Below are 16,395 nucleotides of genomic sequence, written 5' to 3' on the forward strand. Positions count from 1 at the left end.
CATGGCAAGAATAAATACGTCGAGGTTACTAACGTACTAAGATATGATCTCTACAATGATGAACAAAATATTTGAGACAAAGTGGATTTCCCTGCGAAATTTTAAACAACAAAAAATACGGTATCGAAGTCTTCTGAGAATAGTCGAGACAAGGAGTAGAAACTGATCAATTTCTGAAAAAGGGCTGATACAAAAATGTCATGTATCTATATTGTCTGTACACAGAGCCATACGGCTGATTTCAAAATTCATCGCCGTATTACGAAGCGATAAAAGGGAAATACACTCTGGTACAGAGTAGTATCTATGCGGAATTAAATATTTTGAAGATTTTTCCCTTGAATAATTTTAATATTCTTCAAAAACATGATATTGTATATTTTAGTCTAAAAATTCGAAAATAAAATCTTTAAAAAAGTTCAAAAGTTTATATAAATATTAGTTCAAAAAATACTTGAAATTTTAGTAAAGAAATTTTTAGAGTAGAAAATCCTACAGCTGCCTAAATAAGAAATGTTAAATTTCAAGTGGAACTTCTTTTTGTGTAACCTCTGTCAATATAGGGCGGTTCTAAACTCAAAAGCATAGCAACCACAAGTTTAGCCTCGTTTTGTAGAAACGTGTTTAAATGAAAATATAAAATTCCCAAAATGGTTGAATTGGTCCAAACAACACCCTACGGCAGTGTTATTAAATGTATAGGCTTATAACAATAAGTCAAGACAGTTTAGACTTGCTTATAAGAACGAATGAATTTCAAACCCAACTCGACCCTTCTTGAAATTCTTAATTCTTCTCGTCTTAAAGATTAAAATTTCTTAAAACAAAATTTTCAAAATCTTAGGCTCTGATTGTTCTTAAATTTGTTCTAATTTTTCAACCAAACTTCAGAGTCCTTGTTCTCTTAAAAATTGTTTTAATAAAATAAGGGGTTATAACAATAAAAGGTTGAGACAGTTCAGACCAAAATGTAGGTTTTTTCTACAGTGAAGAAGCCATGCTTAAAAAGTTGTACCAACATCAACAACAGTGTGGTATGAATAAAGGACCAGACAAACAGTTTCTTTACTTTCCAATCGTGGTAGAAAATATCTTTCCATTTTTACACATTAAGTAATCCTAGTAACTCCAACTATTCAAGGTCTGAACATAAAAAATATATTCCTTTGCAGTCATGAAATAAGATAACAAGACCAACCAGGTCTATACTACACTAGTTCATCCCCCCCTTTATTTTCAAGTTTCTTAATTACTTCTTCTCAGAATGTCCTTGTAAATTGTCTTTCCATAATTAGAATGCTCGATACTACTGCAGAGCAAATTACTTCATTAAAATAAGAACATCGCAAAACTTTGAAGCCTTCGGATGTTCTTAACCTTTTCAGTTTTAAGCCTAAAAATGTTCTTAACATGTACTTATTTATTTTGACCATTTTGTGGGTATTTTTGATCATTTTCCTGAAATGTGGCGTTTTTGACTCCACAAAGCCTTAAAATGTTCTTAACTTGTTCTTAACATTTTGGCTATCGAAGCCTTATGTTCTTTGATAGTTCGCTCTTACAAAAAAAACGTGTAATTTCATTGATGCAATCACTAGTTACATATTTCGAAAAAATCTTCTTAGATTGTAATAAAGTCTTTGAAAATACTTTCTCAGCTTATTCTGAAAGTTATGAAATACACAATATAGAAATGTTTCTGTTACCGTTAGACCTTATCGGAGTTTTTGATTTTTCTAAAAAAGCGATGCATCGTGGGATTGTTTCGAGTATATTACAATAGAATTGCCTCGAGGAATTCCTAAGAGATTTCTATTGTAATACACTCGAAACAATCCCACAATGCATCGCTTTTTTAGAAAAATCAAAAACTCCGATAAGGTCTATTATATTGAGACACTTAATCAAAAAATTTAGTTGAGTCGAATTAAAGAGATATTCGATCCCCTGGAAAAGAACAGAAATCAGTTGGACTAATGCTACACTATTTTTATAAGAACCAGTAAATTTTTTCTGAGGCTCGGCTGTTCTTATCTTGTTCTTCTTATAAGGTGTAATTGAGGTATTTTAGGCTTTATACAAAATTTTAATACTTTAACCCCTAAATCGCTTAAAATTTAGCAATTCAGGCTCAGCATTGTTCTTAAATTGTTCTCATTTTTCAGCGATTTTGAGCCTTATTGTTCTTATAAAATTGTTCTCGTATAAGAAAAGTATACTTTATTGTATCATTTACTTACAACCCAGCACAACTTTTAATCATGTTTACAACGTCTCGCTTAAAAGTTTCATCGCTGATACCTGAGTACCCAGGAAAATGATTCAAATCTACCAAAGCGTAATTCCCTTCTAAATCCTTCAAAATATCGAAACCATACATACGAAATCGTGTTACTTTGGAAAGTCGTTCCACGATAGCCTGGATAACAGTCTTATTTAACATGTTCGGGTTTTCTTCGCCCGATAACCACGCGCGGGCGTTCGGATCAGTACCATGAAGTTCTGGAATAAACGCGCGTCCTGTTTTTGAAACGTTTCGTGTATCGAAAACTAGGCTGGGCTGGTTAGGATCACAGTCTATATTCTGTATGGAGGGTCTTTCGCACATACTAACACGATCCCCAATCACAAACACTTTGTATATAACGCCACCATGGTTACAAAACTCCTGCAAAAGACACGGCACCGGTAGATCAAATAATTTCTCATCACTAAAAATGATCTTCATATCATGTGCACCATCTAGACAAGAAGCCAAAGGTTTGGCCAAGATAGGAAACTTGATTCCAGATCTCTCGATAAGTTCGCGACAAACATCTAAGGCTGTGTTTCCAGGTATCTCAACAGTTGTTGGTACGTAAACAGAAACACCATCGACAGTCATTGAGCATTGATTCAGTATCTCGACTTGATATTGTCTTTTCATTAACTTAATAACAACTTCAAAATCATCCACAACCACCATTTCAGGATGTCGTTTCGAATATTCAACAGTCTTTTGTATTAGATTTTCTGTTTCTTCCAAACTTAAACCGTCTTTATGTATATCCACAACTTTATGGAAAAACACATCAAAAGGTCCTTGGCTTTCTAAATCGCCGTGTATATCCACTTCAGTGATTTTGATATTTTCTTTCAAACATAAATCTGCTATACGTTCAGGTAGCTTAATTTTCTTCTTCTTTTCTTTGGGTATAAGCAAACCAAGGTGAATTGGTTTCTTGTCTGTGTCTTCCATATTTGAATGAGCAATGCTAAAAAAAGGAAAAAATAACGTTAATTTTAGCAGGCAAAACATTTCAGAGCCCGGAAACCTGAAATCAATCCAGCAAAAGAGCTTATGGTTAGGGTTTGATTGCCAAGGAAGACCTGAGATAATTCTCTTTGCTCTTGATTTCGTTGGTTTATAAATCTCGACAGAATAAATTATTTTACACTTAATGACTTTTTGGAATACTCATTATCGAGTATGAACTGATGAAAATTACCCCTATAATCTATACATATCGAGTATGAACTGATGAAAAATATACAAGATGTTAAATCTACCCCTGAGCAAGCTTTCAAATTTCAAGTATCCTTCGACTGAATAAATAATTTAAGTAAAATATTCAAATAGCCAGGCTTGATTTTACTCTTCACTCACTCAATAAGATCACGAAAAAAGAGCTCTTTTCACGACCATTAATGGCCAAAGTTCTGATTTAGCATTTCTGATAAATTTAGAAACATTTAGGAATATTAAACACAAAAGAGCTGAGACCAAAGGGACAAGATGGAGTTTTTACAAGCTCTTATTATTTGATTTGGTTGGTCGTTAACCTGTAATAAAACAATTTTGTTCCTTTTTCTAAAGAACGAATCATTTTTATTACTTCAAATGACCAATCATTAAAGTATCTTATAAAAACTCCATCTCATCTAAGACCAAAAAGGTTAATATTACCACTTCAATAAAACCACTAGGGTTCTCAAACAATTTTCTAAAATAACATCATTTATACTGACACATTTATGTTACTGGTTTCGAAAAACAAACGCGTGAAATAAAACTCGAGATAAAACTGATCTTATCACATCAAAAAGAGAAACGCTTACAAGAGAAACTAGCGGTAAGACTATCACATCATATAATGGTATCCCCCTTGCAAATGTTTCAGATTTTGAATGTTATAGAATGTTTTGAATAGCAGAAACCACTAAAAATAAAATATCAACGAACTCTAAATTTTAGACTGGAATAGACATCCTCAAATGATTTAGCAAAATGCTGTCAAACTCTTCCACAGCTCAGGCCACCATTATATATGGCATACAAGTCTAACACCAGATTCGGTTACAGACCCAGTGGTACCCCACTTCAAAATTTGACTAAAATACTGTCCCCGGTGAGAAAAATACCCTACAATTTCAGCCCAATCAGAGAATTGACTTTGCTTTGATCCCCACTTGAAAATCAGCGGAACCTGCTGGGTTTTGTGATCCGGTAACAATAGAATTTCTATCTCCATTTGGATTTCGGTAAAAAATTTCTTCCCCACTGTGTTTCACCGGGGCCTTGAAACCTACCACTTTAGGGCAGGGGACGACGGTTAGATTCTTTTCTTAACAGAAATTGTTGCACACATGCAATAAAAGTATTTTTAAAGAGGATTCCTGCATTATAACACGCATGCGTAATTTCTCGCTCATAAAACCATATGTAGTTAATCTTTGTAAAAAACAAAGAAAAATCAAAACATTACAGTGGACAAATTATCTGGGTCGGGGCTGTGGATTACGGAATTTTTCATTCATTTTTAAATTTGTAGTTCTTTTTAAAATTTATAGTTTTTTTTTTAATTTGTAGTTCTTTTTAAAATTTATAGTTTTTTTTTTAATTTGTAGTTCCTTTTGTCTTTTTTTAGTAAATGTAACATTCTTTAGATTAACTTCCTCCGTTGATCTTAGAGCTCGGTGATGAAGATTTATATACTTTTCACACAAACCAAATAGATATAAGTGGAATTTACAGTTTTTGCAAATCAGACATAAACCTGTATTAGACAGGATTTTCAAAAGATTAAAATAATTTAACTTAAACAGGTTAACCCATCAAAAAAATGTTTTAAACCATATATATGTTTGGATTTAAAAAAACGAATGCTTAAAGGTTTTTTTAAATAAGAGTGATTTTGCTTACTCATCAATTTTAATTTACAAGCTTTTTGATATTGAATTGACACAGATGTGCAGCAAGATTGGTCAGAAATAGGAAAAGAAAAACATTTTATTGCTTATATCAGCACAATATAACAATACTGTAGGCAGACACTGTCCTGATATGAAATATGTGTCTGATATGAAACGGGTACACTTATTTAAAAATAAAACCTTTAACTAAGAAAAGCAGGAAATGTACATGCTATCAAAAGCCAATAAAACAGATTTTTAAAGTCAATTTTCAACTTAAAACTACACTAAATCAACATAAAGAGAGAGAGAGCTAACAAAAGTATCAAAGTGTAAATTCTATTATAAAGGAATCATTATAACGTAACAAAGAAATTGACACAACAATAACAAAGATCTGTCATCATATGTACACTTCATAAAGTAGAACTTCTCAAAACATGACATGATGGGTCATGAAATATTAATCAGCGGAAGTCAGCAAAAAAAAACCTGCTACTTGAATCAATATTTTGACAAATAATCTAAAACAAAACGCACTTCATAGCGGTGATTTATTTTCAAAATTTCAAAGATTATATCCTTTAGAAAAAGAAATCTAAAACAAAAATGCAGAATGTCTTTGACCTGGAAAGGCCAAAATATAGCTTTCTATATAGTGGATATTTTGCAAACAAAGTTAAAAAGTATAAGAAGAGAAGTAGGAGGAAACCCTTTTAAAAAACAGTGGGCTCTTCCAGAAAAAAATCCGTTCCTGAGGATGGAGGATTATATTATTCCAATAATCTGTCCTTTAACGTATTCCATTTTTTACACCTACAATCATGATCGAAATATATTGACATTTTAGTGTATTTTAAAGATTTTCAGAATTTAAAGTTCGGGCAAGAATTGCTATTTTAGCACTTCCACTTTCTTGCATTGATTATTTCGATTTTAGAGGGCTTCGGTGGCTTCTAGGCTATATTCAAAGCCTTATTCGAGCAAATTTGAGCTTTTAAATCCTGAGATCCTAAGGTCCTAAACTCAGAGTTAAAACTCTACTTTCCAACTGTAGTTTAAGGCGCTTAAAAATCATTTGTGGTGTTTAAAATTTCGCCGGGAAATCCCCTTTGTCTCAAATATTTTGTCCATGATTGTAGCCACGTGTATGTTTTGTCACTTGAGAAAGCATCATGGAACCCCTGGAAACTAAAATTTAAACATTGTTCTAGAGGTTGTGGAAGAAACCTAATGCTTCCCCTTTTTGGCACATTGCTTTATCATCCTGACAATATCTTTTGAAAATTGTTGTTCTCTGACACCTGTATATCCAGGAAAATGATTCAAGTCTACAACAGCATAATCTCCTTGAAGGTCTTTCAATATATCAACTCCATACAATTTCAAATCCGCATAATTAGATATCTTATTATGAATAGCCCGAAGCACAACATTATCAAGCAAAAGAGGGTCTTCCTCATAAGAATGCCATGTTCGTGTCCTAGGATCTCGTTCGTGTAGTTCTGGGTTAAAATTATTCCCTATTTTTGATATTTGTCTTGTATCAAAAGTTAAACTGTTTTGTTTGTTGTTAACACACTCTATATTCTTTACAGAAGGTCTTTCAAAGACACTTATCTGGTCTCCAATGACAAACATCTTATACAAAACACCACTATGGTTACAAAACTCTTGCAATAAGCAAGGGTATGTAATATCACGTAACTGTTCCATGGAAAAAATAATAATAAACTTGTGTGCATCTACCGCTTTGCAGGCTGGTAACGGCTTCACCAATATAGGAAATTTCATATCACAAGATAAAATCTGCTTCTGCATATGTTCGATAGTAGAAAGATTGTTGTCCAAATCACATAATTCTAAAGATTTAGGTGCATACACTGAAATACCATTGACGTTCAAAGCACATTCCTTCAAAATCTCTAATTGATATTTACGGTTCATTAGCCTTTGGACAAGCTTGAAGTCATCAATAACGTACGTATTAGGAAAGCGTTGAGCATAATTCGACAATACTCCGATCATCTGTTCAACTTTTTCAAAACTTGAATTTTTCTTGTAAAGATCTGAAACTTTGTGTAAGATAACATCAAATGGCCCTTGATCTTCCATGTTATTGTCAAGATTAATTTTTGTAATTTTGATTGATTCTTGATCACATAGATCTTGGATACACTCTGGTATAATTTTCTTCCTTTTACAAGGCATTAGAACACCCAAATGTATTGGTTTAACTTCAAAGTCCATGTTTTACAAAGTCATTCTCTGAAAATAATAAAGTTTAAACACCGCTGTAAGAAGACTGTTGAAAAATATTCTGTTCTACATTTTATAACTGACAATATATTAGCCTGGCACCATTTTTAATTGCTTATTTCATCTTTTGCAATAGCAATAAAATACCAAATGTAGTGTCTTTAAACGTTTTCTAGAAAAAATCAATGCATGCTTAATGAGCAAAAACGGTAAAACATATCCACTCTTATCAAAAACCTTTACTTTAAACACAATCAGCATAAAAATATTTGTTATCATTTTCCCTCAAAATTTGTCGATAAAAACGCCTACTTCTTATCAGAGGAAATATAAGCTCAGAAAACACATTTAAAAAAGCCTTTGAACAAATATATGGACTGTGGCTTTTATACACTTCCATAAAATCTTCAAGAATTGCACAGCTTTAAAAGTATATATAAAAATTTTTTCATCAATGAAAAAGTTTCAACATGAGAGAATCAGTGGATTTGAATTGCTTAAACCTTGAAAGGAAAAGTGTGAAAGAAATTCTCTCTTGTAAACTGACACCCATAGCATAAATTAGCTTTTGCAGTATCAAATTTTAAAATTTAACAAAATCATAATGAAATACAAAATATAATAGCCGCATTATTTTTCACCATTCAACATGAAATACAAAATATAGATCTTTTAGGTGTAATTACCTTTGACTTGAATCATATCAAATTGTAACATAATCTTTAAAAAATGAAGAAGGGGTAGTCTGATGAACAAGCAAGTATGTATTTTGGGCTAAACTTGGTGAGTTAGGTGACTAAAGATCTAAGAGAAAAACTCTATTATATACACATTATATCTCATCTTTTTATACAAAACAACTTTTTCATTACATCAGAGAATACCCTTGGATGATGTGAGAAGTACTTTATATATTTACATCAAGCACACTAATTCTTAATTACTCAACATGACAACACAATCAATAAAAGCTCTATTCATGAATTTTTCCCAAACAAATGGAAGCCATCACAAGCAAAAATGCATTTGGTCATATATTTCCAGGTTTTCTTGATATGCGTCAAATTCTGGTGTTTTTGGGTGTTTGATAGGTAAAATGACGTAATTTTGACTTACACATATCAAGAATACAGGCTGATGTTAAAAAATGCGTTTCTTACTTTTTATTATTACTGAAAATATCAATTCTTTATGATAAAATGATGAATCAGCAAAATTTCTTGACCTGTTATGGCAAAAGATGTCATTGGTGTTTGAAAAATATTTTCAAAAATATAAAAAGTTCTAAAATAATTTATAAAAAGATCCTGCATCAATGCCAAAACAAATGACTGTCAACACCACAGCAAATTTAGGCCTTCTTGGGAAAAATAAGGCACGTCTAAAATTACCGTAATTTTTTATCACCGTTCCCACTTATCAAATCATATCACTACATACATCGAAAGAAGCATATTGGTGTGTAGTAGATCACTGGAATGGCTGTGTAATAATTAATTTTGACCCCAGGAATGGCTGTGTAATAACTGATTTCTTGACCCAAAAAAAGATATTAGGCAAAAACCAAAAAATGCTGACGTCAGAAAAACATGTTTTTTAAATAACTCCAGTTTGGCTCATGATATAAACATGAAATTTGAACCGAAGTTACACATCATTAAAAGGATCATTTTTGCACAAAAGGTTTTTTTCAAATCTTGCTGACGTCAGTAGAAATCAGCAAAATTCGAAATTTTGCAATGAAGTGCTGACATCAGCAAAATTCCAAAATATCTTTTTTTCAAAATAATCCTTTTAATGATGTTCAAGTTTGGTATAAATTTCATGTTTATAGCAAAAAGTGAAATTTCAAAACAAAATCAAACAAAATTCAAACAATGTCATTATTGAAAAACAATGATAACATCAAATTTATAAAAGCAATTAACATCAAATTTTGACTGAAAACGTACATTACAGCTTTAAAATACTTATTAAAATTCTTTTATCTATATAATATTCCAATGCCATATTTGGGGTCGTCCTCGCTTAAGCTTAGGGTGGGCCAATATCTATCTCTTTGGATGGGACTCTTTTATGATTTCATTGGTTGTTAATTTAAGAAAAAGAGAGAAAAAGAATTCATTACGTTTTCTAAAGAAAATTTCATCTCTATTACTTCAAATGACCAATGAGTGAAGCATATGAAAAAAATTTCAGCTCAGACGAAATAAAAGAATGTAGTGTTTCCGGAAACCGGCGGGGTGAAAAAAAGCAGACTATGGGTTCATCTATATGGTTCATCATAAATAAACCAAGTTGACCGTTCAAGCTATCAAACGTCGTTTGGTTAGATATTCCCGCTTATAAATCAAGTTTTGTTCACTAGTAGCTGATACATTAGTATTCAGGGCTTTACTTCATACTGTTTGTACATAAAAGTTATCTTTAAAGTTAAATTTCAATGATCTTAAGTTATCAAAAATAGCAAAACAAAATTTTCTTTCCAGCCGGCTGCATGAGAGCTTTTTTCCTTCACCCGCATTCCTGAAACACTGCATTTTTTTATTTTCGCCTCATCCCTATAGAGATGGATTGTAGCATTTTTTGACTTGTGGTGAAAACTACATTCTTTTGCTGATTAGTCTTCAAAAAGTTGGGCTGGCTTCCAGAGCTTTACAATAAAAAACTCTTCAACAAATCATAATTCAAACCGTTTTCATTTGATTAAACAACCTTGTAATTTTTTGACAGGTAAAGAAAAGAATCAACCAAACATGTGTGCAATCAACGAAGCACATCAAACTTATAAATCAGACTCACAGAACTCATTGGACATCAATCGAACCCTATCGAACATTAATTAAACTTCATAAAACGAAAAAACTGTACTGTTACCTTGAGTTGGTCTAATATTGACATCACTTGTCTAATTTTGAGAAACTTCTTAAAAGATAGGGGATAACATGAAAGTTGGAATCACTGATTGAAAAAGGATTTTTCCTCTCTGACCAGTACCGTGAGTGGTCCTAAAGCCGACAGCCCTGCCTAATTCCGACCCCTCAAATAACTGTTATGAAAAAAATTCTATGTTTACAAGCATTCCCTCTCCAAGTTGAACGATAAACTATTGCAAGAGCTCTAAAAACAAAACATCTAACAAGATGGCTATATAAATGTCAAGATGCCAATTAATGTAATTTAAAAAGTGTGAATTGTAAAAAAATAATTACTTTTTATGATGCTGTTACTGCTGTTGTACATATTGCAATAAAAAAATTATGTTTTATATAAAAAGCAATTATTGTTATTTCTATTTGGTTCAATTGGTTCAATGTATCAAATTTCTCAGTTTAGTTGACACTTTGGTATCTTTGTTGCGTTACAGCGAAAGGCTTGTTTTTATTTTAGTTTATATCTTTGAAAGACCCCATCGGATTTAAGCAGGGCTGTCGGATTTAGGACCACTCACGGTATATAAGCAAAGAAAAAAAGTTTCAACCTTTCTCTTATTTTCCGCTCTAAAAAAAGGGTTTCAGAATATACCTTTCCCTTAATTGAAACTCCTTATTAATGGCCCGGATTGTTTGGGAGGTAAACAAACGTAATTTTGCCTGCAAGGAGTTCGGGAAAGTGGGTTTTCAGCTACTAACTTTTGATAGTGATATTTTTTTGGCAAAAAAAAATTCAGGGTATAATATCATGAAATAGAAAGAACATACTAAAATTAGAGGGGATTTTTTCTTTCTATTTCTATTTGGTTGAGTTGCAGGAGGCTTTGAAGCCCATTTTTGCAACTATAGACGCTTTCGATTAGCGCCCCGTCAGCACCTTCAACTGACTACCCAATTCCCCTCACATGGCATGGGTTGACCCGGGCTGAGGGAAAGTAATGTATGATGGAGAATTTTTTTTTAATTCAAAAGACCGTGACGTTCTACGACCCTCGACATGGCCCGAGAATTCTCGGGCCAAAACTTTTATTGGAATGCGCATAAAGCCCGAGGATGGCCCGAGCATGGCCCGAGTTTTCGGGCCGCGGGCGGGCCTCACGCGGGCCACACGCGGGCTAACTTTTGAAATCATGATTTAAACCCGCGTGTAATTTCAGGACTGCATTTTTTCAATATTTTCTCTAGAAAAACTTGATTTCACTTAAATATTTGCTATTAAACTGGTCCTGGTTTTAAACTTTGAAGCGTGGTCCACGAGGAGTTCGTTAAGTTTATTTAGCAAGATGAACTGGATGAAACGCGACGAAATAAATTAAAATTAACATTTTCACACATTTTCAACGTCATTTTCACGTTTTAATTTCATTATGACTGGACAAGCTGGATTAATCAATGGAATCTTCTGACACAGGCACAAAGGTATAGGTTGAACAGTTTACGTCTTAAGTCGTAGCCCGAACGTGGCCCGAATGATTCGGGTCAAGTTCGGGCCAAAAGAATTGATAGGGTCTCTCGGCCCGAACATGGCCCGAAGGTCCAGGGTCGTGACGTTCTTTTAAACAACTATCCTGTCAGTTGACAACACCTGGTTTAAAGTCTTGAGTATACTTTTTTGTGAAAAAAACACCACCCTGTAGTATTGCCAGTATTGAAGGTTGCTAATTTCTAAGAAATTTTATTGGACTTTTTTACAGAAATTTCATGTCGTCCAGGAGGAATAATGGATTAAAATTGGATTTTATCTGCGCATCATGTTTTTAGAATTTTTATTTTTCAATTTTAGGCACCTAATTATTTTTATTTCAGTTGAAAAATGAGGAAAACAGAAATGGTAAAAAAGAATGATCTAGAGTGGAGAAATGCTCAAATGAACATCAAACACATCATCATAAAAGTTGTTTTTTATTACCTTAATTTGTGGTGACGACATCAACAGAAAAAGAAGGAAGTAATTATTGGAACATACACTTTCGTTTTCATTCAAAACAAAGCCTTGTCAATCCAACATGAAAACAACACGTTTTCTATTTGAACCATCGAGGCAAATATTTCCTAGAAATCGAGCAAAACCAAAACGAAGGATCCCGATTAGCCAATCAGATTTCCACACGGCTTTTCTCATGCGTGCGCATAATGGCAGATTTTTCCATAAACATCCACGTTCGCAGTGTCGTTCTATTACAAATTCAAGCAGTCAAGTTGCACTTGCAGTTGAACACAACTTGGTCTAAAAATTCAACACATACAAAATGAAGTGTTTACTTCTGTTAGGTCTTTTCGTTTTCGCACATTGCGAAGTTAAAGAAGAAAAAGATGTCTTAGTTGCTACAACTGATAACTGGGATGAAGTTGTCAATGACGGAACCACTGTTTTGGTTGAATTTTGTAAGTAGCTACAGATATTTTCCGTTGAAAACGCCCTCTTATTTTTTGTTAGATATCTTGATCACAACTGCGTCCCTGTAAGCAAACTAGTTAGATGACTTTATAAAATTGTTTTTTATGGAGCCTTTAATAGGACTATTATATGGTCAGAAAGATAGTTGATAGCAAAATAAAGATTACAAATAAAAGAGGTGTGTCTGTATAGCCCACATCTCACTTTTTGGCCTAAACAAAAAGCAGTAGGTATTCCTCTTGATAAACCTTGTCTTGAGCGTATTCTCTCCATTCAGTTTTATGCAGCCTATTTTGTGTTATCAGAAAATCAATGTCATGATTATATTTTCACTTTTTATTGACTTTTTTTAGATGCGCCATGGTGTGGACACTGCAAATCTTTGGAACCAGAATATGCTAAAGCTGCCACTAAATTGAAAGAAGAAGGATCAGAAGTCAAATTGGCCAAAGTTGATGCCACTATTGAAACCAAATTGGCTGAAAAATTTGGAGTCCAAGGTTTCCCAACTTTGAAATTCTTCAAAAAAGGAGCTGCTCTTGAATATGGAGGTGGAAGAACTGAAAATGAAATTGTCAACTGGCTTAAGAAAAAGACTGGCCCACCAGCCACTGAATTGGCTGATGCTGAAGCTGTCAAAAAATTCACTGATGCTCGTGATGTTGCTGTTGTCGGTTTCTTCAATGACCGTGAGAGTGAACTTGCCAAAGCTTTCATCAAGGCTGCTGACGCTATTGACAGCATTGAATTTGGTATTGCTGCCCCATCCTCATCTGGAGACTTGGCTGTCACTGGGGACAAAATTGTTTTGACCAAAAAGTTTGATGACAAACGTGCAGATTACACTGGAGAAGCAAAATCTGAAGACATTGCTGCTTTTGCTAAATCTGAATCTATTGCCCTTGTTACCGAATTCACTGATGAAGCTGCACCAAAGATCTTCGGTGGAGATATCAAATCACACATCTTATTGTTCATAAGCAAGAAGGCAGAAAACTTCGCTTCCACTATTGAAACGTAAGACTTGGATTAGTTTTCTTTGATATGTTTCTGGGTGAAATTTTGTCTCCATAACATTAGAAATTCAAGGTGAATTTGTAAAAATCAACTCAACTAGCACAATGTCATTATGGTTTTAATATTTAATATTTGCTTTATTTTCAGATTCACTGAAACTGCCAAAGCTTTTAAAGGAAAGGTTTTGTTCATCTACATTGATACTGATGTCGAAGACAATGGACGTATCTTGGAATTCTTTGGACTTAAAGCTGCTGATGCACCAACTATGAGACTTATCAAATTGGAAGGAGACATGACCAAATTCGTTCCAGAATCAAATGAACTTTCAGTTGAAAAAATCACATCTTTCGTTCAAGCCTATTTGGATGGAACCTTGAAACCATTCTTGATGAGCGCTGACATCCCAGAAGATTGGGACAAAAACCCAGTCAAGGTTCTCGTCGGAAAGAACTTCAAGGAAGTCGCCATGTCAGCAGAAAAGAATGTCTTAGTTGAATTTTGTAAGTATTTTCCATCCCTTCACTATTTGCAAACATTAAAATGATTAAGTGAAAGTCCTGAATTGAGAAGAGAATTATTGAAGATACTATATATTATTTTATGGACTTCCATTTCGAATTTATGTTTTTTATTTTTAGACGCACCATGGTGTGGCCACTGCAAACAATTGGTTCCAATCTGGGACAAACTTGGAGAAAAATTTAAAGACTCTGCTGATATTGTCATTGCTAAGATGGACTCGACTGCCAACGAAGTTGAAGAAGTCAAAGTTCAATCTTTCCCAACTATCAAATATTTTCCCAAAGAAGGAGGAGTAAGTGTTAATTATTATATGGAAGATTTTTAATGTTCGTAGTGGGATCTACAGTACACGTTTTTTTTTTTTAAGAAACTAGTTTTAACAAGCAGCCTCAATGTTTCTTAAGAAATCAGCCTTTTGAGCCTTAAATGTTTCTTACATGTTTCTAAACTTTTTAATATAATCAGCCTCATGGAAGGCTGGGTTGGAAGGTTCTTAAAAGAAACCGAATTAAAAAATGTTATTTTCTCATTCTCAGCCTCAGCATGTTTCTTAGATGTTTCTTAGTTTTTAGGCATTCTGAGCCTCATGTTTCTTAAAAGTGTGTTTCTTAAAAAAAAAAGACGTGTAAGTTCTTACGTCTGAAGTTGATTTTCATCCCAGCAAAGTAAAGAGAGACTAATTGTGATAAATTTCGAGGGAAAAACATCGCTTCGAAATATACCTCTGCCTGTTTTTAATATTAATTGCTGCAAGAAGTTTTCTATATAGTCTTATTATACGTGTACATTCGAGATTTCTCCACGTCGCTTTAAAAACGAAAATTGATTACATAAAAAAATGAGAGATAATAACACTAAAATGAGTTCTGGGTTGCCATGGTGACGTATGCTTTCTCCCCTCTGATAATTAGACAGCTGATCAAATATTGGTATATAATTCTTTTGTGTTCGTTACTTTTATGGGATTCATATTTGATCTCTAATTAAATGAACTACTCGAGACATTTATTTACAGCTGTCGTTTACCCGAAATTTTCTTGTACACATGTTTTAAAATGTAACTTATAAAATATTCTCTTCTCTAAAACAGGTTGTCGACTACAATGGTGGACGTACTTTGGATGACTTTGTCAAATTCTTAGAATCTGGTGGCAAAGAGGGAGCCGGTTCCCCTGAGCCAGAAGAAGGAGAAGAGATGCCAGAAGAAGGTGAAGAGCTTCCTGAAGAACTCCCAGAAGAAGGAGAAATTCCAAAGGACGAATTGTAAACAGAAAACTCTCAAAAATAAAAAAAACTTAGTATTATGATGAATCGTACATAGGAAATTTTTTTAAAGATTTTTAAAACATTTACTTACAATTTACTACGAGAAAGGAAAAATATTTATTTTTTTCGTCATTCCTATCCTTAATCTTCTATGTCCTATTGGTATGTTCTTCGAGTATAGTTTTTTTTCAACTCCCTTTTCTTCTAAATTTTTCTGTCCTGTTCCTTGGCTAGATACTCATTCATAAGAATTTTTAATTTTTTTTAAAGTTTCAGTTTTTTTTTATTTATTGACCGAATTTTCGTAGGTAATTTTAGTGTTTGGGTACTTCGATCAAGGTTTTCTTCTTCAAACGTTCTTTTCGAAACCAGAGGGATGTATTTTTTGTATATTTTCTAGCATGTTATTTTGTAAAAGATAAAATGAAATAACATTGGATACCTAATGTCTACATATTATTTTCAATTTTTGGACTTACCCCGATGGAGGTCCTATAAATTAATCGGTGTTCTCCAGATTTGGTCATTCAATTGTTCCGATATTTTGCACAAAGAATCAAAATGGTAAACTCTCGAATGTGACGGAGCCCAATTTTCGGAAAATTTTCTTTTTTTAGATTTAGGTAAATTTTAGCCAAAGAATTTTTCTGATTTATTGCATGAAAGTGGGTACCATAAGTAAAAGATGGCTCAAGCAGATTTTCCCAAATAAAAATTTTCGGCTTTAAAAACGCATTTTTATCTATAAGAATCACTATTTATAGGTATACATCATTGTTCTTACCCAAATTACTAAACTACTTGATGAGATAAATGTTTTTTTCT

The 16,395-nt window shown here is 33.2% G+C and overlaps 3 protein-coding genes across 4 annotated transcripts; 1 reads left to right on the top strand and 2 right to left on the bottom strand.

Moving 5' to 3' along the window:
• Positions 1 to 340: 340 nt before the first annotated feature.
• Positions 341 to 12,395, bottom strand: LOC136822380 (inositol-tetrakisphosphate 1-kinase-like). Of its 2 annotated transcripts, none has more exons than XM_067078629.1 (2): positions 12,274 to 12,395; positions 341 to 3,254 (listed from the first exon to the last, which is right to left on the bottom strand). In XM_067078629.1, exon 2 carries the CDS (start codon positions 3,236 to 3,238, stop codon positions 2,237 to 2,239), a length of 1,002 nt encoding a protein of 333 aa, XP_066934730.1. In that variant the 5' UTR covers positions 3,239 to 3,254; positions 12,274 to 12,395; the 3' UTR covers positions 341 to 2,236. The 2 variants fall into 2 exon arrangements, with proteins under 2 accessions (XP_066934730.1, XP_066934731.1); XM_067078630.1 differs by lacking the exon at positions 12,274 to 12,395 and adding an exon at positions 10,309 to 10,332.
• Positions 5,496 to 7,664, bottom strand: LOC136822379 (inositol-tetrakisphosphate 1-kinase-like). Its single transcript, XM_067078628.1, has one exon. It carries the CDS (start codon positions 7,420 to 7,422, stop codon positions 6,403 to 6,405), a length of 1,020 nt encoding a protein of 339 aa, XP_066934729.1. The 5' UTR covers positions 7,423 to 7,664; the 3' UTR covers positions 5,496 to 6,402.
• Positions 12,396 to 12,467: 72 nt separating the features above from the next.
• LOC136822378 (protein disulfide-isomerase 2-like) lies at positions 12,468 to 16,009 on the top strand. Its single transcript, XM_067078626.1, has 5 exons — positions 12,468 to 12,749; positions 13,116 to 13,779; positions 13,927 to 14,282; positions 14,421 to 14,596; positions 15,395 to 16,009. The coding sequence occupies exons 1-5, from the start codon at positions 12,614 to 12,616 to the stop codon at positions 15,569 to 15,571; spliced, it is 1,509 nt and encodes a 502-aa protein (XP_066934727.1). The 5' UTR covers positions 12,468 to 12,613; the 3' UTR covers positions 15,572 to 16,009.
• The last annotated feature ends 386 nt before the right edge of the window (positions 16,010 to 16,395 follow it).

This window comes from Clytia hemisphaerica, unplaced genomic scaffold, assembly GCF_902728285.1.
Source record: "Clytia hemisphaerica strain Z4C2 unplaced genomic scaffold, Clytia hemisphaerica genome assembly, whole genome shotgun sequence".
NCBI classification, from domain to species: Eukaryota; Metazoa; Cnidaria; class Hydrozoa; order Leptothecata; family Clytiidae; genus Clytia; species Clytia hemisphaerica.

Bases quoted from the DNA above. Each gene is read 5' to 3' on its own strand.
- LOC136822380 (XM_067078629.1), bottom strand. From the start codon at position 3,238: ATGGAAGACACAGACAAGAAACCAATTCACCTTGGTTTGCTTATACCC.
- LOC136822379 (XM_067078628.1), bottom strand. From the start codon at position 7,422: ATGGACTTTGAAGTTAAACCAATACATTTGGGTGTTCTAATGCCTTGT.
- LOC136822378 (XM_067078626.1), top strand. From the start codon at position 12,614: ATGAAGTGTTTACTTCTGTTAGGTCTTTTCGTTTTCGCACATTGCGAA. The intron at 13,780-13,926 runs GTAAGACTTGGA...CTTTATTTTCAG, and splicing joins TTCGCTTCCACTATTGAAAC to ATTCACTGAAACTGCCAAAG. The intron at 14,597-15,394 runs GTAAGTGTTAAT...TCTCTAAAACAG, and splicing joins ATTTTCCCAAAGAAGGAGGA to GTTGTCGACTACAATGGTGG.